The sequence below is a fragment of the Sphaerodactylus townsendi genome, linkage group LG11 (assembly GCF_021028975.2).
Source record: "Sphaerodactylus townsendi isolate TG3544 linkage group LG11, MPM_Stown_v2.3, whole genome shotgun sequence".
NCBI classification, from domain to species: Eukaryota; Metazoa; Chordata; class Lepidosauria; order Squamata; family Sphaerodactylidae; genus Sphaerodactylus; species Sphaerodactylus townsendi.
The window spans coordinates 65,423,493-65,451,351 of NC_059435.1; the positions used below are offsets into that span (position 1 = coordinate 65,423,493).

The following is a 27,859-nucleotide window of genomic DNA, read 5'->3' on the forward strand; positions in this document are numbered from 1 at the left end:
GCAGAGGTGGTTCCACAGCAGGGAGTGTTTGCTTACAGGTTTTCATTGAGAAGGGCTTCTGACTGTTAAGGCCCCTGACTCTGAAAAAAATGCCGGGATGTTCCAAGCCAGATCTGCCGTGTGGAACCTCGTGTGAGAAGCGCGTGGGAAGACCCTCTTTGCCTTGGAGCATCAAAGTCAACAACTTTCAGGAACATGATTTAGAAAGGTCCAGGTGTACATTTCCCACCACATGCCTTCTGATAGCACAGCCTGGTCCAAAGAATGTAGGCTGTGGGAGGCGACTTCCAGACCTGCATGGAAAGCTGCTCTCCCGTAGCAACAACAGCAGAAGCCACGCAGGCTTCCACACTCCCATTCCCATGTCGCTTGCTGGACTTCCATCCCCACCCTCTCTGCTTCCCACCACACCTGAGCATTATCCACTCATGTCCCCTTTTAAGGGCTTCCTCCCCCAGTAGTGCTAAACTGCAGCTCAGCAAGGAAATGAAAAAATGTCTCCCCTCTTGGTGGCTGCAAGAGACTAGTCAGTAGTATACTCGCAGACGTCCAGCTGTTTAAACCTTAGAAAATCAGGTCTTTGTTTTCTCTGGACTTAAAGGGGGAAATGAGAGCCATAAAACCGCATTACCCCATTTGTCCCTACTAGCTGCTGCTGATTCCTGGCCCCTCAACGATACGGCTGGCCTCCACTCCTGATATGGCAACTGTAAAAGCCCTGGCCCCTGCCTGGTGGAACACTCTTCCTCCAGCTGTCCGGGCCCTGCGGGATCTTGGTGAGTTCCGCAGGGCCTGTAAGATGGAGTTTGGAGTGTCCGGCCGCTGATGTGCCCCCCGCCTCCCCCATCCTCCCCTCCCCTACTTTAGCCTCCTGTGTTTGGGGTCCCTTTACCATCTATGGGACCCCTCCCCCTCCCCTCTGGGAGGGTTTTATTAAGGATTTATTGCCAATGCTGTTTTTATATGCTGACCGCTGTTGTTTATTTTAAATGGGTTTTAATTGTATGTGGTATCATTATGTTGTTCACCGCCCAGAGCCCTTTGGGGGTAGGGCGGTATAAAAAACTCAAAAATAAATAAAATAAATAAATAAAAAAATCCACATTGAGCACATCATCAATCCCCATTAGTGGAAGGCCTTCCTTCTGTCTGTGTGGGGGGGGACCCCATGTCGAAGCACTGGAGGTCACAGTAACCCAACCGGAGGGTCAAGCTAGGGTGGAAGGGTAGGGGAGATCTCAGGTTTGTCAGAACAGGAAACAGGGACAAAAACAAAATGAAATGATTGGTCAGCCTCTCTTTTGGGCTAGCAACTCTGGGTTGATTTGGGTGTGGAGTCTTGGGGGGGGCAGGATTTGGAAAAGAGAGGGACCTCAGCAGGGGATAATGCTATAGCCCTCCAAAGCAGCCAACTGATCTGTATCATCTGGCAACCCTACCGGACAGGGTATTGAAACCACAGCAGTGATATTTGTACTTCATGCTGTTGCTTGAAAAGCATTAGGGTAGGGCCAGATCCACCTACAAGTGCTATAGATGCTTGTATGATGGGATAACGGCAGGCACTTTGATTGAAGATGGTGAACTTTCTCACAAGACGGGCATTGTCTGCTTTGGTCTTCAAGATTGCCTCAATGACTGCTGGTAATACGAAATATTAGCAGGACAGTGCCTGTGTGGGAATGCTCAGAGGTTGGTCCCGTGACATAATTTGACTTAGCGCCTTTATACCAATGTTGCCTCGCTGTAGACAATGACAAGGCCACCCTGCAAAGGAGATCGGTGGCAAGCGGTTGTAAATTAGGCAGACGCCAGCAATTGCTGCTGTCTAAGTGAGTGAAAGAATGGCTTCTGATTGTCTTTTCAGGAATTTGCCGATTCCGTTTATCAAATGGTTACGCGGAGGTTTCAAGAGGTGACGGACAATTTTGCTTCCATCCATGCACGTCACAAATCCCTTGCAGGAATTGTAATGACCAGAGGTAAGCAGTGACTTTATTGCATGCTAGTTTGCTATCCTATAATTTACGCAGGATATTTTTCCTGGTAGATTTATCCCCCCAGTGAAACAACAGTTTAGATCAGAAACCAGGGCAGTAAGTGACATTTGTGTATGTATTCAGGATTTTATTATATTCAACAAATCATGGGGAAATTGAAATTGTTGAAGACTTTCTATTCCTCGGCTCCATCATCAACCAGAAGGGAGACTGCGACCAAGAAATCAGAAGTAGATGGAGACTAGGAAGGGCAACCGTGAAGGAGCGAGGAAAGATTCTTAAGTGTAAGGCTATGTCACTGATGACAAAAATCAAGATAATTCATGTCCTAGTGTTCCCTATCATTATGTATGGGTGTGGTAGCTGGACAATTGAAAAGCTGACAGAAGGAAAATATATTCCTTTAGAACAGGGGTCTTCAAACTATGGCCCTCCAGATGTTCATAGACTACAATTCCCATGAGCCCTACCACTTGGCCATGCTGGCAGGGGCTGATGGGAATTGTAGTCCATGAACATCTGGAGGGCCATAGTTTGAAGTCCCCTGCTTTAGAATGTGGTGTTGGAAGAGAGTATTACAGATACCGTGAACTGCCAAAAAACCAAATAACTGGGTTCTAGATCACAGGTGTCAAACTCACGGCCCTCCAGATGTTATGGACTACACTTCCCATCATTCCCTGCCAGCATGATGCTGGCAGGGGATGATGGGAACTGTAGTCCATAACATCTGGAGGGCCGCGAGTTTGATACCTGTGATCTAGATCAAATCAAGCCTGAACTGTCCTTAGATGCTAAAATGACTAACCTGAGGCTGTCATACTTTAGTCACATAGGGAGAAGGCAAGAGTCATTGGAAAAGACATTCATGCAAGGAAGGGTTGAAGGTAGCAGACAAAGAGGAAGACCCAACATGAGATGGCGTGACTCCAAGGCCCTGCATTTGGAAGACCTGAGCAAGGCTGTTAACAATAATACATTTTGGAGGATGTCGATTCCTAGGGCTGCCATGAGTCAGAAGCAACTTGACGGCACCTTACAGACACACACGATCATTATTGCAATTAATCTGAGACTGGCAGTGCATTCCCCCAAATAGTTATTCTCTTTTGAGGGTTGAAGTCATTGGGCTTAGAAGGGTGTAACTGTGCTTAGAAACGCAATGGATAGTGTATTAGCCTTCAGTGTGGGATCCTGTTCAGTGGTGGTGTTTACTACCATGGATGAAACGTCATAGCTGAGCCTACAGATGCTATAAAGCTAAAATCCCACCCTAGCAAAGCAATGGGCTTCAAATTGGTGGCCAGCCTCAGGTTGAGAAATTCCTGGAGATTTGGGGGTAGAACTTGGGGAGGGCAGAGTTTGAAGAGGAGAGAGAGCACAGCAGGGATGCGAAGCCATTGAATCCACCCTCCAGAGCTGCCAATTTCTCCAGGGGGCCTGATCTCTATCTCCTGGAGGTCAGGTGCAATTTTGGGAGATCGTAGAATCATAGAGTTGGAAGAAACCCCAAGGACCATCAAGTCCCCTGCTATGCAGCAACACACAATCAAAGCATTCCTGTCAGATGGCCATCCAGCTTCTCTTTGAAAACCTCCAAAGAAGGAGACTCCACCACACTCCGAAGTAGTGCATCCCACTGTCGAACAGGCCTTACTGTCAGGAAGTTTTTCCTGATGTTTTGGTGGAATCTCTTTTCCTTCACCTTGGACAAGGCAACGGGGCCAGGAAGAACAGAGTGACCTGCTGGTGTTCATTTTGGAGGGCTTTTCTCAAAGCCACATCTTTTAAAACAGTGTATTTTTAACAGGGGTTTGCAGGGGTTATCTCTTTTTCTCCTTGTAAGGTTGCTAAGAGCTGAGACTGCTGGAGGTGGGGCTTAACAGGGGTTAACAGAGGTTACTCTTTGTCCTGGGCTGCTAAAGGTGGGGCTCCTGAGGTGAGTCATTCAGTCTTTAGTTCAGTCTCTGGAACCAGCGGCGCGCGCCTAGCGGCGCGCGCAATTTCTTTTCTTTTTTTAAAAAATTAATAAGGACACTTCTTGAGGGATAGTAGGTACAGATAGCTCCAAGGGGCACTGACTAAAAGTTTAATATCTAAATATCTAAACAAAATCAGATATGAAGGCAGGAAGCCAGCAGGGGGATGGGGGCTTGCCAGTGTTTTGCACTGAGTGTCACATGTATGACTATCTGCCACTAGGCCAGAAGTCGTGGGTGTGCCCTCGCTGCAAAGAGCTCCTGGCACTCAAGGAACGTGTCCGTTCTCTTGAAGCCAAGGTGGCAGACCTGGAGAAGCTGAGAGAGGCAGAGAGGGCAACAAACAAGGCTTTCAGGGACCTAGAAGCCGGGTCCCACTCCCAAGGTGACATCTCTTCAGATGTCATGGAGAATGAGAGTCTGGGTGACAGAGGGTGCCAGTCTGAGGTGGGGGAAGATGTTCCCTTAGATGGGACCCCTTCCTTAGCTAGTGGTCAGATATCCTCCCGCACTGAGGATACCCCTCGGGGAGGTGGGGGGCTCCTTGTAGTGGGTGATTCGATCATCAGGAATATAGAGAGTTGGGTTTGTGACAGGCGTGATGACCGCATGGTGACTTGCCTGCCTGGTGCGAAGGTTGCGGATGTCACGCTTCGTCTAGATAGGCTGTTAGACAGTGCTGGGGTGGAGTCAGCAGTTGTGGTCCACATTGGTACCAATGACATTGGGAAATGTAGCCGGGAGGTTCTGGAAGCTAAATTTAGGCTGCTAGGAAAAAGGTTAAAATCCAGGACCCCCAAGGTGGCATTCTCTGAAATGCTACCTGTTCCACGTGCAGGGCGAGCTAGGCAAGCGGAGATACAGGGTCTCAATGCGTGGATGAGAAGGTGGTGCAAGGCAGAGGGTTTCAGATTTGTCAGGAACTGGAGAACCTTTTGGGATAAGGCAGGCCTGTACAAAAGGGACGGGCTTCATCTTAACCAAAGAGGAACCAGGCTGCTGGCGCTCAACATTAAAAAGGTGGCAGAACAGCTTTTAAACTGATCCCTGGGGGAAAGCCGACAGGAGCTGAGGTGACTTCGGTTCGGAATACAGAGTCCATGGGGATGCAGACAAAGAAGGAGGTTTTTCTAAATCAACCACATACAAGTGAGGAGCACAGCAATGTGATAAGTGATAGTGTCTACAAAAGGCTAGAGGGCAAAACACATAAATCCCAGGTTAGGGACAGAGACAGAGTATACAAGTGTCTCTATGCTAATAGTAGAAGCATTCGACCTAAAATGGGGGAGCTGGAGTACAGAGTTTTGAAGGAGGACATTGATATAGTGGGCATCACAGAGACATGGTGGAATGAGGAGAACCAGTGGGATGCTGTTATCCCAGGTTACAGGCTCTACAGGAAGGATAGGACAGGGCGTATTGGGGGTGGGGTGGCCCTCTACATCAAAGAGAGCATAGTGTCACATAAAATAGACAATGCAGGGGGAGCTGATTCCTCTACAGAAGCACTGTGGATAGCAATACCAGGGGTAAAGCATAGTTTAACATTAGGAATATATTATCGTCCCCCTGACCAAAGCGCACAAGAGGATTCTGAGATGGAAAAAGAAATTAGAGAGGCCAACAAAAGCAAAAATGTCGTGGTAATGGGCGATTTTAACTATCCCCATATAAACTGGAAAAATGCATGTTCAGGTCATAGTAAGGAGAGAACATTCCTGGATATGCTAAATGACTGTGGCTTAGAGCAGATGGTTGTAGAACCAACCAGGGGAGATGTGATCCTAGATCTAATTCTATGTGGGACCCAGGACCTGGTGCGGGAAGTCAGTGTTGTTGAGCCGATAGGGAACAGCGACCACAATGCTGTCAGATTCAGTATCTCTGCATGCGAACAAGTGACAACTACTAATGTAGTTACATTTGCCTTCAGAAAGGGAAATTTCTCAAAGATGAGGGGGATAGTGCGCAGGAAGCTGAAAGGGAAAATCAAGAGAGTCAAAAATGTCCAAGATGCTTGGAGGTTATTTAAAAACACAGTCTTAAAAGCTCAGCTGGAATGTGTTCCGCAGGTTAGGAAAGGCAGCGCCCAGTCCAAAAGAAAGCCACCATGGTTAACAAGGGACGTTGAGGAAATTATTAGGGAAAAAAAGATGTCTTTTAGAAAATGGAAGTCCAGTTTGGCTGATGAAGAATATGAGAGGGAACACAAATGGTGGCAAAAGAGAAGCAAGTTAGCTGTAAGGGAGGCAAAAAAGGATTATGAGGAATGCATGGCTGCGAACATCAAGACCAGCAACAAACAGTTCTTCAAGTACATCAAAAGCAGGAAGCCAGCAAGGGAGCGGTAGGCCCGTTAGATGACAAAGGAACAAAGGGTGTGCTAAAAGATGGCAGGGAGATTGCAGAGAAGCTGAATGAATTCTTTGCATCTGTCTTCACCCAAGAGGAGGTGAGGAACATTCCTGCACCTGAACCAAGCTTCTTAGGAGGCGAATCCGAGGAACTAGCGAAGATAGTGGTAGACAAGGAAGAAGTTCTGGCAGCCATTGATAAACTAAATGTTACCAAATCCCCTGGCCCAGATTGCATTCACCCAAGAGTTCTTAAAGAGCTCAAGCATGAAATTGCTGATGTTCTCACTTTAATATGCAACTTATCCTTGAAATCAGGCTCCATCCCTGAAGACTGGAAGATGGCCAATGTCACACCAATCTTTAAGAAAGGAACTAGGGGGGACCCGGGAAATTACAGGCCAGTCAGTTTGACATCTGTTCCTGGTAAATTAGTAGAATCTGTCATTAAAGATAAAATTATAAAACATGTACAAAAGCAAGACCTGCTGAGAAAGAGTCAGCATGGCTTTTGCAGAGGCAAATCCTGTCTTACAAACTTACTAGAGTTCTTTGAGGATGTAAACAGGCATGTGGATAAGGGGGAACCAGTGGACATTGTCTACTTGGATTTCCAAAAGGCTTTTGACAAAGTTCCTCACCAGAGACTATTGAGAAAACTCAGCAATGAAGGAATAAGAGGGGAAGTCCTCCTATGGATTAAAAACTGGTTGAGAAACAGGAAGCAAAGAGTGGGTGTAAATGGGAAATTCTCACAATGGAGAGATGTAGGGAGTGGTGTCCCCCAAGGATCCGTATTGGGACCAGTGCTCTTTAACCTATTCATAAATGACCTGGAAGTAGGGGTGGGTAGCGTGGTGGCCAAGTTTGCAGATGATACCAAATTATGTAGGGTGGTGAGAACCACAAAGGATTGCGAGGAGCTCCAAGCGGACCTTGATAAATTAGGTGAGTGGGCTAAGAAATGGCAAATGCAGTTCAATGTAGCAAAATGCAAAGTGATGCACATAGGGGCAAAAAATCCAAACTTCACATACACGCTACAGGGGTCAGTGCTATCAGTCACAGACCAGGAAAGGGATTTGGGCGTCTTAGTTGATAGTTCCATGGGAATGTCAACTCAATGTATGGCAGCTGTGAAAAAGGCAAACTCTATGCTGGGGATAATTAGGAAAGGAATTGAGAATAAAACTGCAAAGATTGTCATGCCCTTATATAAAGCTAGAGTGAATGCTGATGGCACTTGGAATTATAATGTTTGTTCAGTTCTGGTCGCCACATCTCAAAGAAAGGATATTGAAGAGATAGAAAAAGTGCAGATTGAAGGAGCAACGAGGATGATTGAGGGACTGGAGCACCTTCCTTATGAGGAGAGGCTGCGAAGCGTTTGGGACTCTTTAGTTTGGAGAGGAGACGTCTGAGGGGGGATAATGATTGAAGTCTATAAAATTATGCATGGGGTAGAAAATGTTGACAGAGAGAAATTTTTCTCTCTTTCTCACAATACTAGAACCAGAGGGCATTCATTGAAAATGCTGGGGGGAAGAATTAGAACTAATAAAAGGAAACACTTCTTCACGCAACGTGTGATTGGTGTTTGGAATATGCTGCCACAGGAGGTGGTGATGGCCACTAACCTGGATAGCTTTAAAAGGGGCTTGGACAGATTTATGGAGAAGTCGATTTATGGCTACCAATCTTGATCCTCTTTGATCTGAGATTGCAAATGCCTTAACAGTCCAGGTGCTCGGGAGCAACAGCCGCAGAAGGCCATTTCTTTCACCTCCTGCATGTGAACTCCCAAAGGCACCTGGTGGGCCACTGCGAGTAGCAGAGAGCTGGACTAGATGGACTCTGGTCTGATCCAGCTGGCTTGTTCTTATGTTCTTATGTTCTTATGACCCATTACTCCTGGTCCTAGTCTCTAGAGCACCAGAAAACAAGCTTGCTCCCTCACCAACATGACATCCTTTCAAATATCTAAACATGGCTATCATGTCACCAAACTAAACATCCCCAGCTCCCTAAGTCTCTCCTCATAAGGCAAGGATTCCAGACCTTTTACCATTTTGATTGCCCTCCTCTGGACCCATTCCGACTTGTCAATATCCTTCTTGAATGGCGGTGCCCAGAACTGTACACAATATTCCAGGTGAGGTCTAACCTATGCAGAATAGAGAGGTACAATTACATCCTTCAGTCTAGACACTATACTCCTATTGATACAGCCCAGAATCGCATTGGCTTTCTTGGCTCCCACCTCTCCCCACTCCACCTGGAGACTGGCAATTCTAGCTGCAAATCACCCATATGTTTGTTTGTTTTCAAATTTCAAACATACAGACATATAAAAAAGAACCTGCCTTTATGCAGGGCTGTCTCCAACCCATTTCTATGACTTCTGCTAGTGCATCTTGGGATTTAGGCTGCTGTTCGTAAACAAACAGGCAAGCAGCGCTAGTAAATTCCATCTCTGCATAACAGCTCTTTTGACATAAGAACATAAGAACAAGCCAGCTGGATCAGACCAGAGTCCATCTAGTCCAGCACTCTGCTACTCGCAGTGGCCCACCAGGTGCCTTTGGGAGCTCACATGCAGAATGTGAAAGCAATGGCCTTCTGCTGCTGCTGCTTCTCCTGAGCACCTGGTCTGCTAAGGCCTTTGCAATCTGAGGTCAAGGAGGCTCAAGATTGGTAGCCATAGATCGACTTCTCCTCCATAAATCTGTCCAAGCCCTTTTTAAAGCTATCCAGGTTAGTGGCCATCACCACCTCCTGTGGCAGCATATTCCAAACACCAAGACAATTATACCTGCAAGCTTCACATGTGACAGGATGATACATGGCATCACCCCAAGATGGTGGTGGCAAATGATAGAGGAAATAGGCCAGAAATAGACGAGCAGAACCGATACTGGAAAGCAGGTATGAAGGACAAAGAAGCCCTCTTTCTCCAAACTTCTACTGGGAAGACTGCATGTGATGCTCAGTTTTGGTCACTTTGGCTTATTTACAAAGCCATATGGACAGCTCTGTTCTTGACTATACTCAGCAAGCTTTCTCCTAAAAATCTGCCTGGAAATGCAAAGTCAAGTGGAAGTCTCAGCTGTTTTCATCATTTAAATTGTACCTGTTTTGACTTGATTGTTCAGGGATGCCTGCCTTTTCCTGGGTCATCTGCACCATCATTTTCAATTGTCACTGTTGCACTCTCTACCCCAAAGTAGTGAACATATAAAACGTTTTGATATATAAAAATATCGAATCTATTTTAAAATCCTGACAAGATCCTTAAACAGCAGCAAGAAAAACAACACAGATTACCGTTGTCCCCATTGGTTCCTCACAGAAGACGTTCTATAACATAGGGGCTAGCACAGGAAAGGCCCTGATTGGAGAAGAAGACATCCTAGTTTTCACAAATCATGAAACTTCTATAATGGGCACATTAGATGATCTGATTTTGTGACTACATTGGGTAGAATTTTATGCTACATGCAATACAGTTCCATCCAGTTCAAATAAATCAGTGGTTGTTCCCGAGGGTTAAAGGTTGGGGTGTTGGACACCTGAGACTATCCAAAATAGTGTTGCTGTTTAATATTTATGTTTTATTAAGGTTAATCAATTTTATTACTTTTAATTAATTACCAAGATAGACATTACTTATACTGAGCTGTGAGTCAAATTTCCCAACAGTTTTATGTGTGTTTTTTAAAATTGTCCAACAGCTGTCATAACTCTCCAGAGTTAGATACATGGACGAAACTTGGAAGTATGATCCAATCTCAGGTGTTTTGTGTCTTACATGTAGTTTCCTTTCAGCACTGAAAAGTTCAAAGGCAGCAAATCGTGAATCAAATACAGATGATTAATTCAAGACATACATATGTTTAGAGCCTGACAGACAATTTTTCAGAAAAAGCAGGAGGTATCCAATGCATATTCAGAGGGGCTTGCTAAATTATCTGGAACAAACCGGCATTATGCTGTAGACTCAGGCTGTGCAATATGTTAACTGCTACAGGCATGTATTAGATCACTAAACAAAAGAGAATCCCTGCAGGACTAGAATAGAATGGAGGCCACCTAATCCCATCCCTCTGTTAACCAAAGGTCCATTCCAAGGTCCATAACAGATCATGGAGCTATGGAGTAGGACCGATCCCTGTGGCTCATCAAGGCAAGGGATCTGGTCAATGTATTTCATGTGCCACCTTAGTCAATGGGACTAAAAGGGCTGCAATGGAAAATGAAATATGACAAGCTCCAGGGTTCATGTAGGACACTGGCCCAGTGCTGCCAGGGGTGGGCAACATCTTGCCCCTTTCATTACTCTTGGGCAATTGAACAATGGGATAAAATAAGGGGGTGATATCTCCGATGTGTTAACAGCACATCTGCTCACCACGCCTGTTATGCTCTAGGAATTTCTCCAGTTTCTATAGCATAGGTGTCAAACTCAGGCCCTCCAGATGCTCATGGATTATGATTCCCATCAGCCGATGCCAGCAGGGCCAATTGGCCATGCTAGCAGGGGCTGCTGGGAATGGTAGTCCAGGAACATCAGGAGGGCCTGAGTTTGACATTATGCTCTATAGGGATTTCTCCAATCCCCAGACTCATTGCCATAGAGATTGAGGGAATTCCTAGGGCATTGTGGACACAATGACATCACTTCCACACTGCCGCATCAGTGGTTTTCCCCTCCCCGTGCTCCACCCCTTTCAAAAAAAGCTCTCAGGAGTTACCAGCACTGGGGCGGCAACCCTAGTGTGACAGTTGGTTCAAGGGACAAATGGCATCTCATTTCTTACTCAGAAGAATGTGATTTCCTGCCTTCTTCCATTTTGGGAAGAAATTTTAGGAGGTTCCCCAATGAGAAGGTTTTCTCATTCTATCAATAGAATGGTGAACCAGGTGAAAAATTTTCTCCAAAACTCAGTGCAAATGGAGAGACGGCCCTACTACTCCCCAAAATTCCCTGCATATTTAAATGTACATATGTGGTTTAAACTTGTATAATGTATGTATATATACGCGGCCTGGGACCTCCGTACCTGCGGGACCGTCTTACCCCATATGTCCCAAATCGGTCTCTGCGCTCGGCAGAGGCCAATCTACTGGTGATCCCTGGCCCCTCAATGATACGGCTGGCCTCCACCCGGGCCAGAGCCTTTACAGCTCTGGCCCCCGCCTGGTGGAACGCTCTTCCACCAACTGTCCAGGCCCTGCGGGATCTTGCTGAGTTCCGCAGGGCCTGCAAGACTGAGCTGTTCCACGGGGCCTTTGGAGAGACTAGCCGTTGATAGGGGCCCCCTCTCCTTCTTCCTTTCTCCTTTATAACATCATGGAGATCCTGCCACTCCTTCCCCTCTGGGGTTTAGTGGGAATTGATAGCAGGCGCCATCCTGAGTTAATTTATGCTGCATTTTAAATGGGGTAGGGCTTTATTTTTTTTTTTTTTTTTTTTTTTTTTTTTTTTTTTTTTTTTTTTTTCTTTACTAGAGCCGTGCTTTTAATCTATATTTATTTCGTATTTAATCTGATATTGTGCTCTACTTTTATTGTTTGTCCATCAGCCTCTGAGCCCAGTCCCTTCGGAGTGGCTGTTTATAAACCCAAATTAATAATAATAATATATAATAATAATAATAATAATAATAATAATAATAATAATAATAATAATAATAATAATAATAATAATAATAATAATAATAATAATAATAATAATAATAATAATAATAATATAAGCTGCCCTGAGCCCGGTATACTGGGGGAGAGCAGGGTATAAATAAACATTTCTATTTTATTCTGTTCTTTCTAAGGTAGAAAAGGAATGGGGTAATCAAAGATAATAGCAGACTTTAATGCTGAGTCAAGATATCTGGATCCCAAAGAGCCAGATGTGCATTTTGTCACGCACCATGCGCTTGCCTTGAGTAATCAGGGTCCATGATTAAGTTTATTCTAGTAACCATGAAAGCCTCATAATTATGGAGCATGCTCAGGAATTGTGGGGCATGTTATACAGAACTCACAAAGATGTGGAACGACTGGATGTACCACTACTAGATACCAGATTTCTAAAAGAAATACCAATATGCATAAGCATAAGCATAAGCATTTTATTGTCATTGTGCACGCACAACGAAATTTACAGCAGCATTCCTCGATGCACACAATTTCAGACTCATACAACATACTCATACAATTTCATACAGTACATCATACTCATACAATTTCAGACTCATACATCATCCTCACTTCCCTCTTCCTCCACCCATCCCTACACAGCCCCAAACACATCAACACAAAGCCGCAGAGTTTAGCATAGCCACAGCTCTAGAGTAGAAGCTGTCTCTAAGCCTCTTTGTCCTAGATTTGATAGTCCTGTATCGCCTACCAGATGGTAGCAGTTCAAAAAGAGAGTGTGCTGGATGAGACGGGTCCCTCAGAATATTTTGGGCTTTTTTTAGGCTTCGGGAGTTATAGAGTTCTTCCAAGGAGGAGAGAGGGCAGCCGATAATCCTTTGTGCAGTAGTGATCACCTTTTGGAGCGCCTTCCTATCTGCCACTGTGCAACTGGAGAACCATACACAGATGCACATTATTTTTGAAACCTTTATGATTTATACCAGACTTGATTTGGGAGTGAGGTTTGGTAATATGCCTTTTTACTATTTGGGATTTGTAATACTCCTTTTCCTCTCCACCTATAACAACCGGACATCATAAAGAATCCCTGTCATACATTCTACGGCTAATCTATTATTTCCAGAATCCTTCTTCAGAAAAATAAAGCCCTGCACTTTTACAGTAGATGAGAGGAAACTGGTATTTAAACACAATTTTCCCATTTGAACTCAATACATCTTGACAGTTTAAATATAGACAGAAACATTTTTGTCCTTTTTTTCCCCCTCTTCAAAATACATAATCTAAGGAGTTCAGTCCTCTTCAAAAGAGGTGGTACGGAATCTCACAGAGGAGAGCTATACATTGATTTCTTTTCTCTGTGTCGGACTCCAATTTTCTCTCTCTCTCTCTCTCTCTTTTTATGAAGCTGACAATCACTTTGATCTTAAAAGCAAGTGGGGAGACCTTTTCAGTTATCTTATATGAAATAAAGACGGAATGGACAAAGGGGCCCCCAAACAGCAATTTCATGCTGTGATAAAAGATGGCAAATTATCGCCCATATCTCATGAAATGGATCTTAATCATTGCTAAGTGGAGTAGCAGGAGGAAAGTAAAAGTTTGCAGTTTGTCTCCGTGGGTCTTTCTAGTCATTTTAAGATTCACAACGCATGGCACCCAAGCGTAATCAAGAGTATTGACGGGCCATCGATTTCTCACCCAGAGTTACCGTCAAGTTGGAAGCTAGTAAAATATATTAGCAGAAGGTTACAATAAACGGGCAGCTTAAGAATTCAAGAGGCTATGTGAAGCATCCTTTGAATTCCAAGGATAATGTCAGGGGGCAATGTCATGGCAAACGCCCATAGGTCTGGCCTGTGAGAAGTTAGCATATCTAGACCTTTCTCCCTAAGTAACCATTTGTGGGAGTTTTACATTAAGGCATGTAATCCACTAGTGCAGTGGTGTCAAACTCGCATCCCTCCAGATGTTATGGACTTCAGCTCCCATCATCCCCTGCCAGCTTCATGCTGGCAGGGGATGATGGGAACTGTAGTCCATAACATCTGGAGGGCTGCAAGTTTGACACCTGTGCACTAGTGCAATCTATCTGGACAGATTGTGTCTGGGTGCGCTGTCAAGTCACAGATGACTTATGGTAACCCCGTAGGACAGACATGGGCATTGCCTGCAGGCCACATCCGGCCCGCCAGATGACCCTGACTGGCCCCCCTGCCTTGCTGGGGAGCGAGGTGCCTTTGAAAGCCCCGCAGAAGTCGGTTGCCTTGGCTGCCGGCTTCTGCGGGGCTTTCAAAAGCGCCTCGCCCCCCTGCCTTTTGGCCCAGCCCTCCACAATATTTTCTGTTTCTTATGCGGCCCCATGGAAAAAATAATTGCCCACCCCTGCCATAGGATTTTCAAGTCAAGAGACATTCAAAGGTGGCTTTCCATTGCCTGAATCCTCAGGAGCTAAGAGAGCCAGACCATACACATGTGCAGATGCCGCAGTTAGTTGTGGGGAGCTGTTAGCCTCAAATTCTTTATTTTCAAAAAAAATACGGTAGTTTTCTGCAAATCTAGAACGTGTGCCCCTCCCCCATTGAGTTCTAGCAATGGATAACTTAGTCCCTGCCCTTCCTTGAAAAAATGTGATTTTTCTGATAAACTACATGTGGCTATTCAATATATGATTGTGCTTTGCATCACAGACTGCAGAGTTAATTAATAAATGAGGGTCTTAGAAGATCTGAACATGATCCCCTTACAATCTAGAAACTGGAGCCCGGACAAGATTCACAACTTCCTCTATCCTACAACACATTGATTAAAAAAAAATAACAACACAACTCCTTGGAAGAGTGGCAGAGGGAGAAATTATTCTGCTAAGTCAGTGTTCTCTTCACCAGGGTTTCATTCTTTTCTCTTGGCATGGAGGGGAGTAAATGAAATGGGCCATAGAAATTAGAACCGGAGAAGTCTGCAAAGTCATCACATACATTTCTCTGCAAGGGCTCGATTGTTCCCTGTAGTCCGCTCCTGAGTGTCTTTCTTTTCCTAATCGAGATTTAAATGTATCCGTTGGCAAGGGGGTGCTCAGCCTTTCCTCTGGGAGATTTTTCTGTTCTAAATAGCCTTTGTTGTTAATAATAGGTCTCTTTTGTTGTTCAATTCTCTTTTTTTCACAATGCTTCACACCCTCCCCTTCTCCGGGTTTGCCCTTTGCCCCTTTCAGATACTTGTAGATGGAGATACGATCTAGTGAAGTTAACATTTTTGTTTTAATCTCTCAACTTTCAAAACTTTCAATCTGCAATTCCTGGGAATCCTTGGGTTCCACCTGGAGGTTGGCATCTCCATTCCACAAAGAATCCTCTGCTGATTTCACCCAACACAATTTCTCACAATACTAGAACCAGGGGGCATTCATTGAAAATGCTGGGGGGAAGAATTAGGACTAATAAAAGGAAACACTTCTTCACGCAACGTGTGATTGGTGTTTGGAATATGCTGCCACAGGAGGTGATGATGGCCACTAACCTGGATATAGCTTTAAAAGGGGCTTGGACAGATTTATGGAGGAGAAGTCGATCTATGGCTACCAATCTTGATCCTCTTTGATCTGAGATTGCAAATGCCTTAACAGACCAGGTGTTCGGGAGCAACAGCAGCGGAAGGCCATTGCTTTCACATCCTGCATGTGAGCTCCCAAAGGCACCTGGTGGGCCACTGCGAGTAGCAGAGAGCTGGACTAGATGGACTCTGGTCTGATCCAGCTGGCTTGTTCTTATGTTCTTATGCTCTTAACAGTGTAATTGTGTGTGCTCCTACTTTGTACATGGTTCCTCCCGTTCCACTGATGAAGAGTGATTTAGGTATGTACAAGCTGCCTGTGAACTTTGCAAGGCAACTGTGGAAAAATGAGGGAGGTTGAATTGCTAGGAAAAGCTGAATGGACCAATTCGCACACAGTGCTTTTGGTTATCAATCTCTGTATGACCAAGCCTTACACTCCCTGTTCTTCTCCATCACTCTTCCATTCCTGTTTAATTAATTTAACTCAAAACCAGGTTGGAATCTATGCAAGCCATAGATCGCAAGCAACTATATGCCAAAACAAGGAAGGGGAAGAGTGGGATCTTGGGAGCCCAAGATTAACTCATGTTCTGTCAAACCATAGTTTGGCTTTCTATACGAATCAGCCCAGGAGAAGTAGATGAAGAAGAAGAGCTGGTTTTTTTATATTCCACTTTTCACTACTTTTAAGGAGTCTCAAAGTGGCTTACAATCGCCTTCTCTTTCCCTCCTCAGGTAGATGGGTTTGAGAGAATTCTGAGGGAACTGTGACTAGCCCAAGATCACCCAGCAGACTTCTTGTTAGGAGTGGGGAAAATAAACTTGGTTCACCAGATTAGATTCTGCTGCTCACGTGGAGGAGTGGGGGATCAAACCCGGTTTTCCAAATTAGAGTCCACCACTCTTAACCACAACACCAGAGTGAGCAGTGAAGAAACAAACCAGGGTTAGATAGGTTAATTGTTTGCCATGAGACCATGAGGCATTTTTAAAGTTAAGGCTGCTTCCATACAAAGGTACAAAAATGCAACTCCCCAAGTCCCACAGTCCTCCCTTCCCCCACCATTATTCCCTCCTCCCCCCCACCCGGGCCTGGAACCCCAACTTTCCCTTTCAGTGTAACACTCCAGCAGGGCTCCACAGGGAAAGGGGGAAAGTTGTTTAAAAGGCTGAAGGAGGGGGCAGTAAAGGGCACACAATGGGCCTTTCCCCACTTACCTTCTGCTGCGCGCTACTCGGGCCAAGTAACGCAGGGTCCCGGGGCACTCCCCACTACAGGGGTGGCAACGACGCAGCCGCCCCAACGCTGCCGCTGTCACGCCCCCTCAGCGCGCATCATTCCTGGCGCTGGAGAAAACAGCACCTTTTGACGACCCCACGCAGAGTGCGGGGTCGTGGGGAAGCCAGGGCGCACGCCAGAAATGACACGCACAGTGAGTAGCGCGCAGCAACGGTGGTAGAGGGAAAAGTGGAGAAAGGCCCACTATTGAAAGCAAAGCTTAGCTCCGAGTTCCTTCCTGTAGTGGCGATAGAGGAGATATCCACCGCGACTTTGAAGATTCCCATTAGAAGCTGTGGGAACACCACCAGGAATGCTCAGAATAAACCCAATGTCATGTGGACATTCCTTTTTAATCAGAGTGTTTCCTGATTTCCCTATGGCAGTGATGGCGAACCTTTTTGAGACCAAGTGCCCAAACTGCAACCCAAAACCAACGTATTTATCGCAAAGTGCCAACACGGCAATTTAACCTGAATACTGAGGTTTTAGTTTAGGAAAAATGGTTGGCTCTGAGGCGTGCGTTACTCGGGAGTAAGCTTGGTGGTAGAAGGTGGCTTTGCTTTGAAGCAACCATGCAAACTTCTTCGGGAATGGGTGACTTCATTTACTCCTAGGAGGGTTTACTCAGAAGCAAACCACATTGCCAGCAACTGAGCTTACTCCCAGGTAAAGGATCGCGCTTTAGTTCTTTGCATGAAAATCAGTGGGGTTTAACAGTACTTAACAGGGTTACCTATACTGCTTCCCAAAAACCAGGTCTTAGGTGTAATGCCTAATAATCGAGCCCAGCCGCCCATAAGGCGTCAGCCTAGATGTGGGGGGTGCAATTCTCTTCACATGATGAACTCTGTTTGTGCATGCCCACAGAGAGGGCTCTGAGTGCCACCTCTGGCACCCGTGCCATAGGTTCTCCATCACTGCCCTATGGGGAAAAAAGTTGTGAAAGCAACTTAGCATGTCAATTGGGGCATTTTTCTTTTCTTTTTTTTTAACAGCTAACTTATGGCAATCCTATAAGGCAAGAGATGTTCAGAGGTGGTTTGCCATTGCCTGCCTCTGTATCATGACACAGGTATTCCTTGGAGGTCTTCATTCCAGATACTAGCCAGACAGAGTCAATGCCTTCATCAAAGGCATGCTTCCCCAAAACAGCTTTCCTTTCTTGTTGATTATCAAAGGTTTTCTGACTGGTAACATCACAAAAGAAACCTGGTTTGTCCACAGTGGCTGTCCAGGCTACCAAAAAGAAACTGATCTCTTAAACTAAACCAAAGCTTTTGCAACAATATAGAATGGATAAAATAACAGGAGGTTTATTAAGTTCTGGATCCAAATACAACAGCTAAGTACATCCAAGCAAGCATTCGTACACCAATATTGGTTGAAAACAACAATGAATCCTTTTGATTGATTTGTCAAACAGGAAACAAAGAACAAATGCCAAAGTATTGCTTACCATCTAGAAATGAACCAGCATTGAAAATTACATGAAATTATACCCATGAATAATTCACAAGAGTGACTTTAAACTATCATTATTTCTAGCTCTCCTTTCTAGTGAACAAGCAGTTCATGCCAGTCATCACCAACCTAATAAGAAGTAGATTTTTGAAATATATTAATCAAGCCTAATTTATTCAGATTTTTTGCTTGTTTCACGTGCAAGCATATAGAATAATGGTTATCTTTTTTGTGTGTCGTCAACAAAGCTGGAAGGTTGATGGCGTTTTTTATTTAGCAGGCATAAGTGAATGCATATCCAATGACACTTGTTAATTCTATGGAAACTTTATTCAAACATTGTTGGTAGCATCTCATTGGGCATTTCCCCACTCACCACGACCCCCCCATGCCGTGTGCTGCTCTCAGCGCGCGTCATTTCTGGCGCGCGCCCGGGCGTCCCCACAACCCCACGCTCTGCGTCAGATCAAAAGCTTTCCTATGCAAGAAACAATGGGCCTTTCCCTACTTACCTTAAGCCCCGCGCTACTCTTCTCAAGTAGCGCGGGGTCCCCCGGCACTCCCCACTACAGGGGCAGCGGCATAACGCGAGTCACTCGACGCCACCGCTTCGCCCTCTCAGCGCGCTACAATATTCTCTGGCGCGCTACTGGCGCTCCCCATTAAATTCACTCCTGCGCGGGGTCATCAAAAGGCGCCATTTAGAAGAGTGCCAGGATTGACGCGCGCTGAGGGGGCGAGAGAGCGGCAGCGTCGGGGCAGCTGCGTTGTCGCCACCCCTATAGTGGGGAGTGCCCGGGGACCCCGTGCTACTTGAGGAGAGTAGCGCAGGGCTTAAGGTAAGTGCGGAAAGGCCCATTGTTTCTTGCATAGGAAAGCTTCTTCGGGTAGAGATCCCCATTCCAATGTAACTACCCTTTTAAATGAGATCTGTCCCAAACTCTCCTCTTCCAAGGCGCAAACTACAAATTGTCCTAGCACATCTTCACACAAAAAAGGAAGAAAATTATTTGCAGGTCATATGACAGGTTTGCTGACCCACCTTGAGTCACATTTATTATCTGTGCCCGAGTATGGAAGCTTTTATGTTTCCCGGATCCCTTCATCAGATTCAGGCAGAAGGGAGAGGGTAGTGATGTTCCATTTTTCAAGAGAGCAAATTAGGTTACATGGGACTGATAACATTTGCATTGCTGATAATGGGTTATTTACAAGGCTGAAAACATTTGCGTTGCCGATAATGGTCTATTTGCAAAGCTGGGTTACAAGTAACGGAAAACATTTGCAATTTACAGAATGATTCACTGGGGCATTAGAGACAGCAGAGCTTTAGGAAGGACTCGCTGTGTGTGGAAACGATTGGTGGGGGGGGGGAACGAGGAAATCTACAGTAAGAAGATTTTTGCCACCTCATTTCAACAGAGCTGGAATTTCTTTAAAATCATTCATAAGCAGAAAAAGTTGCTTGAGAGCTGGAATTTAAAACCCAGAGTGACCTACATATTTGGAGTCTAAACTACTTCCCCACAGAGAGAATGAGATTAAAAAGGGTATGGAGATGGCCGTAACTTGTTGCTAGAGTGCTTGCTTTTCAATCCATGGCACCTTCGGCTAGAGTTCAGGAGCCCATGGAAAGCTGACGAGAGGTTCACTAGCACTCCCCATCAGCCCCTGTCAGCATGGGCTGATGGGAATTGTAGTCCATGAACATCTCGAGAGCCGTAGGTTGCAGACCCCTGGGCTGGGAATAATGTTAGCTTTGGACCTTCGCAAGTACTGGTTGAACCAATGAACTGATTCCATGCATGGCAACTTCTTATATTTCTTATATTTCTCCCTCAGCTCACCCCCACCTGACCTCTGCCACTTCATATTCTGTATGCTTCCATACATTAAAAGAATCAGTTGTTCAGTCATGTTCCAAACATTCCCCAAACCCAGCTTTCCTCAGGCTCCGCCCCCAAAATCTCCAGATATTCCTAACCCAGGGCTGTCAACCCTGCTTCTCAGCCTTGCTTCAGTAGGACAAGTGATCTGGATTGGGAGAAAAAATGCTTCAAACAAGAAAAAACCATTAGATACTGTGAACGATGCTACTTTTGCTGTAAAAAAAAACCCCATAGCCCCTACCTCCTATTTAACAAACAAATTGACTGACAAATGAATAAATACATGTGGATGGCTCTTCATGTCAAATTTGGACCTAAATAACCCTAATATGTCCTCCACCCCCAATCTTTTAGAGCTTCCTTTCTTCCTCTTTGTTTGTCATTGCCTTTGTTAACTCCCCAACAAGGAAATAACAAAGTGAATAATTTGGCACCTCCTGGTCTCAGTTTTCCTTAAGCTGGTTTATTTGTAGTTATTTGTAAGACTGGTAATTGCGACTTGGGCCCCTTCCGCTTATGCAGAATAAGGCACTTTCAATCCACTTTCAATCTACTTTGCAGCTGTGCAGAATGGCAAAATCCACTTGCAAACAGTTGTGAAAGTGGATTGGAAGTGCATTATTCTGCATGTGTGGAAGGGGCCTTGTAATTGGATGTGAGGACGATCTGGCTGTGACATCTGTCACCCCATTAATCGCCAGGGTTGATTCGGCTGATCTGGCTGGCTAGGCGGGTGTCCCCTACCTCCCTCACCGCTCCATGTGCGTCCCTCCCGAAGCTGCGCGCTCGGTGGAAGAGGACAACCATCCCAGATAGAAGGAGCGTACCGTTCTTCGGTCAAGGGTATATGATAGCTGCGCTCCCCTGCTAGAACCTCCAACTGCTTATTATATGTCTTTGCCCTCTACTTTCAGATTCCTTCCCGTGGTTTTCCAGTCATTATCACGCCCCTTCGAATGAAACAGAGAAAAGATTCCCAATTCTTACTTCTTTGTGCACATGGTTGAGTGAATGAGCATCCCAGTCTTGCTGCTTATGGTTCTGTATCTTCGAAGAACTGCACGGTTCAGGAACGATCCAGATGGTTCTCCTCTAATGTTGAGAGTTGGCAATGTTGCCATTCAGATATAAGGATCAGCACCCTTCCTTGCTGGCCCAGCTCAGACAGAAAGTGCTCTTGAAAATTGAATCTGTAGCAAATATAAGCAAAAATGTCCTCCCCAAGAAGACATCACAAAATATCTTCTCCCCTGAATGTAATCACTTCCCACTGCTTTCGTCTTTTCCTCATCTCCATCCCCTTCCCTCACACATGCTGACACAGCAACTCTTCCACCTCATGCTTCCCCGCCTGCCCCCCCCGCCCCCGCCACGCCGTTACCTTGCTTCATTTCCTTTCCAAATTGAAAACTATTATGAGGGTTTAGCCCAATAATAAAAAACTATAGTTATCCATTTTTCGCCCATTATTTCTTGTTTCGTTCTTCTTTTTTTATCCCAAAAGTTATTTCATGCAAGGCTTGAAGGGGGAAGAAATGTTCAGACATTTTCACAGACAGATGGGTCATGTGTCAAGGTTATAACAAAGGGGGGGGGAGTTCTGGTCCATATGAAATTTTGTGGCTCCAGGGGGGTAAACAATTGGTATGGCAGCATATTCAGGTTTAAAGCAGGGCAAAAACAAAAAGTGTCATCTCCGCCTCTCCTCCCTCCCTTTCCTCTCTGTTGTTTTAATGCAATTTGTCTCCTGAGCTTCATTTTTTTTAACGATCATTTAATTGCTTAGGCCATGGTTCTTCATCTGATCTGCCAGATAAAAGTACACGAAACAATAGTCTTGCAAAAAAATATTATACTGCAAACATTTTTGAGTGTACCATTTACAAATAAACAGTTTGTATTACTCATTTTCTTACCCAGTAGGTTGTTTCCCTGGGAGTCCACTCTAGCACTTGCTGAAAACTCTGTGGTTTTCATGTCAAGTTTCACCGTGTATGTTTTATCAAGTTTCTGGTGCTTCGTAGAGAGGCACATCCGTTCCAAGGTTTCCAGAAGTTACATCACACCATATTGATGCCCCCCGCAGGGTCCCACAGGCAACAGTGCTTCTGCGTCGTGTGAGCACAGAGGCCAACATAACGTTGCCATTTGATAATATGCAAGGCAGTTCTAAAGACAGTCTTCTGTGTGGTTACCTCGATCCCTGGGTTTACATTCTGGTTACAAGATCAGGAAGCAACTTCATTACAATTGGGTTTACATTCTGATTACAAGGTCAAGAAGCAACTGCTAGGAGCAGCAGTGGCGTAGTGGCTAAGAGCAGGTGCATTCTAATCTGGAGGAACCAGGTTTGATTCCCCGCTCTGCTGCCTGAGCTGTGGAGGCTTATCTGGGGAATTCAGATTAGCCTGTGCGCTCCCACACACACCAGCTGGGTGATCTGGGGCTAGTCACAGTTATTCGGAGCTTTCTCAGCCGCACCCACCTCACAGGGTGTTTGTTGCGAGGGGGGAAGGGCAAGGAGATTGTAAGCCCCTTTGAGTCTCCTACAGGAGAGAAAGGGGAGATATAAATCCAAACTCCTCCTCCTCCTCCTCCTCCTCTTCTTCTTCTTCTTCTTCTTCTTCTTCCAGTCTCACTCCTAAGGTTTGCCCCCACCCTCCCAAAAACCCATGTCTTTTAATGTCATTCCCCTTGGCCACAAGATAGAATTTATTCCAAAAGGCCATACATTGACAAACTAACAGACACATTTATGAGTAGGCTTGCCAGCTCTGGGTTGGGAAACAACTGGAGATTGGGGAGGGGGGGGCTGCAATGCAAGAATGTCCATCTTCCAAAGCGGCCATTTTCTCCAGGCAAACTGATCTTTGTCACTTGAAGATCAGCTGTCATCCCAGGAGATCGCCAGCCACCACCTGGAGGTTGGCAGCCCTGTTTATGAAAGAGTGACTCAAGGTGGCAAGACAGTTGAATTTAGGATAGTAGGGTAGAGCCAACCTCCAAGGGGCATCTGGAAATCCCCTCCTATTAGTATTACGCTCCAGATTCCCAAGATCAGTTTCCCTGGAGAACACAACTGCTTGGGAGGGTGGAGTCTATGACATAATACCCCACTGAAGTCCCTCCCCTTTTCAAAGCCTATCCTCCCCACACTCCGCCCCCAAAATCCAGTGCTGGAAACCCTAGGCTAGAAGGAAGTTTGGTACAAGCAGCTGAAGAAAGCTGCAACAGGGCTGTCTTTTAGGTAAAGATCCAGCTGAACTGGGAAGATCTGTGTGTTCCATGTGGCTTCTGAAGGCGAGGTGTGTTAAACTTTTTATTCAATGCCACTGCTGCCATGACAATGAAAGTTCACACTACAGAGGGCGTAAAAAAGAACGGACAAAAGTTCCCACCTACTATCTATTTATCAGTACTATTTATTTGTCAGACTCCTTCATTCCCTCCGTACACGATGTACATCTCTTGTGATGCTGATTTAGCGAGTAAACTTGGTGGCTGGCTTTTATCTGGGAATTAGCAGTCCAGGCTAAAATGGACCCCGCATTATTCCAGTAGTGCCGAGATGTGAGATGGCTGCATATTCCAAGGGTCGTGCAATCATCTTCGGTAGCACCCTATTAGAGCTGTCTCCGCTGCCGCATGAAAGTGTGGTCTTCAAGGAGTCGGCAATTACGATGCAGCACCGACAGCCAGTTATAAATCATCCTTGTTTCTGCAATTGTTATTTTTTTTGTCTTATTTTTCCCTCTCCTTCCACAGGTTTGGACATCCGGCAGGCTCAGGTTATTGTGCTGACATCGGGTACCAAATGTATTAATGGAGAATACATTAACGACCAAGGACTGGTGGTCAACGATTGCCATGCGGAGATTGTGGCACGGAGGGCCTTCCTTCACTTCCTTTATTCGCAGCTGGAACTGCACCTGAGGTGAGCTGGTTTCAGTGGAAGCAACAGTGTGGGGTGGTGTAGGAGTCAGAGTGCTGGGAGAGACGCGGGTTCAAATCCCCACTCTGCCATGGAAGTTTGCTGGGTAATTTCTGGCCACTCGTATGTTCTTAGCCTAACCTACCTCACAGGGTTGTTGTGAAGATAAAATGAAGAAGGGGTTGAATCTACAGGAAACGGCACCTGGACAAGCTGTCAAATCCCTCCCTCCCCCCCCCAAAAAAAGAATGTATGGATGTGCCTCCCTGACCCCAATGTTTGGATCTGCTTATCATTCTCCCCCCTTCCCCCAACTTCTGGTTCTACCTCTCAATATTCCTGTGTTCAAGTCAGCCAGCCATCTGCCACCCGCTACCAGGGCACCCCTTCATACACTTGCCTTTCTGCAGTGCAGCCATAACCAGATCTATGTCCTTCTGAGTCCATTAACTTCAACTGATTTAGAAGAGTGTAACTCTGGCCCCTTCCGCACACGCAAAATAATGCATTTTCAAACCACTTTCGCAACTGTGGATTTTGCTATTCCGCACAGCTTTAAAGAGCATTGAAAGCAGTTTGAAAGTACATGAGCCTCTGTTTTGGGTTGCACTGTAACTATCACACTTCTGCGGACATGCCCCCAAAAAGAATTTTATCTTTGATAAGGAATCCCTTGTCTTAATACTGTCTACTCGCCAAGAACTGTGTCTGCCAAATCCTCGAGTATCCCTTGTTTTGTCATTCCAAGGTAACCAGCAAAAGTCAGAAGTCAGTCCGTAGTGAGCTGCCATATTGGCTGGTGATAGTAGTGTTGTGGCAGGAGGACTGTGGTCAGCTACGACACTGTATAAAAACCCTGAAGTGACATAAGGTAGCTCTAGGAATCACTGCCTGTAGAGTTTCTAACAATTCCTAGAGCTACCTTGTGTCACTTTCAGATTTCTACCAGAAGTGATCTAACATCTTTAAAAAAACATTTTTCTCCTGCCAGTTTAGATGGTGCCCTGCATTCTTTAGACCAGATCTTGGACTATATCAAAATGTGTCGAGGGCAGCAATACAGTAGGTTCTGAACATTAAACTTTGGATACGTAAGCTTTTGTTTATCAAAGTTCCAACATAGTTGTTTTTCTGACCCACTTATCACAAAGTAAAGTTACATGTTGCCAAGTAAGTGTATAAATGGTATCAGATTTTATCAGGAGTAATTTCCTGCCAGTCTTATTTTCCTTCAGCACTTAATAGGTATTAACATTAAATTCATGTTTTATGAAGCCTCTTAGTTGTTTGTGACGAATGCTTTAAACACACGCTTGATAATAGCAGTAAATGGCCAGAGAGTGAAAGACATCTTCTCATTACAGGCATTTTCCTTGCTGGTGGATTCACACAGCAAAAGTTATTTACAACAAACCTCCTCTGCTTTACTGTGATGTTATTAATATATTGGCTGGATCATAAAACAGCCGCCCACTGGTATATTAAGCAGACAATAGCCCTGGAATCCCAAACTGTAGGTCCTAATAATCTCTAATAACACCATAAGAAGCAGTGGAAAATTAGCTTGACCTAGATGTCTCATGGTTGGCAGTGTTGTTATCTAGCCTTTCTTCACCTATTTAGCCTTCAGATGAGTTATTTGTTAACAGATTTTGCATCTAGTGTTGCATAAATCGTACATGGTTATGTATATTTCTAATTTGTTAGCCGCTTTGGTGGCTGTTATGAGGGCAGAAAAGCGGGGTATAAATTCTGTAAACTAAATAAAAATAGCGAATGAACTTAAAAGGAGGAGAGAGAATACTAGAACCCTGGAGGGATCAGCCATAATTGATATTCTCTCTCTTTATAGTCTCTGCTTCTTTCATGTTAGGTTTACATTAAATGATTACATTTTTCTCCATTTAGCAACTCCAGTGCTTGCTTTCTTCGGAGAATGGCATCAGTTTCTCCAGGGACCGGAGTGCAATCACTGTGTCTTAAGCTCCGTATTGATCCATCTCCATAGCACATTCAGTTATGTTATTATGTTATTTGGATCAATGCTACATTTCTGTGTGTGTGAAGGGAATTTTCGGAGCAAAACAAAACTGTGTTCCCAACAGTCTCTACAGATGTCTCTCTCTGTTTAGCCAGGAGCTTATGCCTCTGCTCTCCTGATACACACAAACACACACCCGCATTGTCTATTCCCAGTGCCTTTTGAAACAAAAGTTGGAAACTACTGCGCAGCTATCTGTTACAATGGCTCATTCCGCACATGCAGAATAATGCACTTTCAAACTGCTTTCAGTGCTCTTTGAAGCTGTGCAGAATGGCAAAATCCACTTGCAAACAGTTGTGAAAGTGGTTTGAAAACGCATTATTTTGCGTGTGCGGAAGGGGCAAATGACTCATCCTTTTGAAACCTTTCTGTCACCCTTAATTCACACACAGCACTGACTGAGTTTGAAGGATTGTCAGCTCCAAGTCAGGAGCTTCCTAGAGATTTGGGGGTGGAGCCTGTGAAGTAGAAGGTATAATGACATAAAGTCCACCCACCATTTCCATGAGGGGACCGATTCCTGTGGTCTGGGGATCTGTTGTAATTCTGGGAGGTCTCGGGGCCCTACCAGGAGATTGGCAACCCTATTGGGTACCTTGGGTCAACTTATTGGGTTCAACTCTGGCTTGGGTTCAACTCTGGCTTGGGGAAATCCCTGGAGAATTACGGGAGCAGGGCCTGGAGAAGGAGATTAGCAGGGATGTGATTCCAGAGTCCACCTAGCAGAGCTACCTTTTCCTCCAGGGTAAACTGGTTTCAGCAGCCTGGAGATCGGTTGCAATTCCCTGGGAATTCCATTGCAACTTGAGTAAACCTGCATCTTGCTCCTGTTAGGAAGTTCCCCTCTCTAAGCCAGAGCTGCAACGAGTTGCAGAGGTCCTCTCAGGCCCCATTCACCTGTACTACTTTGGCCAAATCCTGACTGACTAGTGTCTTCTCTGGCACTGCTTCCATAAAAACATAAGAACATAAGAACTAGCCTGCTGGATCAGACCAGAGTCCATCTAGTCCATCCAACCAAAAGAGAACGTTTGGTTTGATGGAGTGAGGCATTTGGAGAATGAAAAACAGGAGTCAACACCAGGCCATTAATTGTTTGGCATGAAGAAGTCAAGTGAGTCACCTTCGCCCATTTTCAACTCTTGGTGAGAAGGATCTACTGAAAATAATACCACAGGGAGGAAATTGGTTCATGAATCTTATTTAATCCAAGCCAATAAACAACAGCTCAACCTGCAGAACTGAGGACTACCCCCTTACCCCCACCACACTCCTAGCAACAGTCTGTAGATGCCCCAAGGTTTCTTCGGCAACCCATTTTAACTTTATAACAGCAGACATGGATGCTGTGCTATTTTAGCTCTGAATTATTTCAGAATGTGTGCAATTTCTAAAAACTGTTGACGTCGTGAGGTTTGCAGGTATTCCATTGTCGCAGAGGTTTCTGTCCGGGTGATAATGCAATTAAAGAGGTGCGGAGAGTTCACCAAAGGTGGTCAGAAAATGAAAGCACAGCGGGAGGCTGGCGTCTCCTCAGGAGTTCCTAGTGGCTCCATGTTGCTGTCAAGCAGGGTAATGTGCCTGTAAATTTCACTCGACAGGAAACGCATCACAGCATCAAAAACCGACAAAACAAGCAAACCATGGAAGAGTGACAGCTGAGCAGTTTTAACAGCATGGGGGGGAGGGGGCATGATCAGGCA

The 27,859-nt window shown here is 45.2% G+C and overlaps 1 protein-coding gene across 2 annotated transcripts in view; it reads left to right on the top strand.

Moving 5' to 3' along the window:
* The window catches only part of ADARB2 (adenosine deaminase RNA specific B2 (inactive)), a 444,652-nt gene that overhangs the window by 369,641 nt on the left and 47,152 nt on the right, over window positions 1–27,859 (top strand). For both annotated transcript variants that reach the window (XM_048510870.1, XM_048510871.1), the window contains 2 exons: window positions 1,868–1,982; window positions 23,947–24,115. In XM_048510870.1, the coding sequence (XP_048366827.1) occupies window positions 1,868–1,982; window positions 23,947–24,115 (284 nt within the window). The remainder of the gene's footprint in view (window positions 1–1,867; window positions 1,983–23,946; window positions 24,116–27,859) is intronic.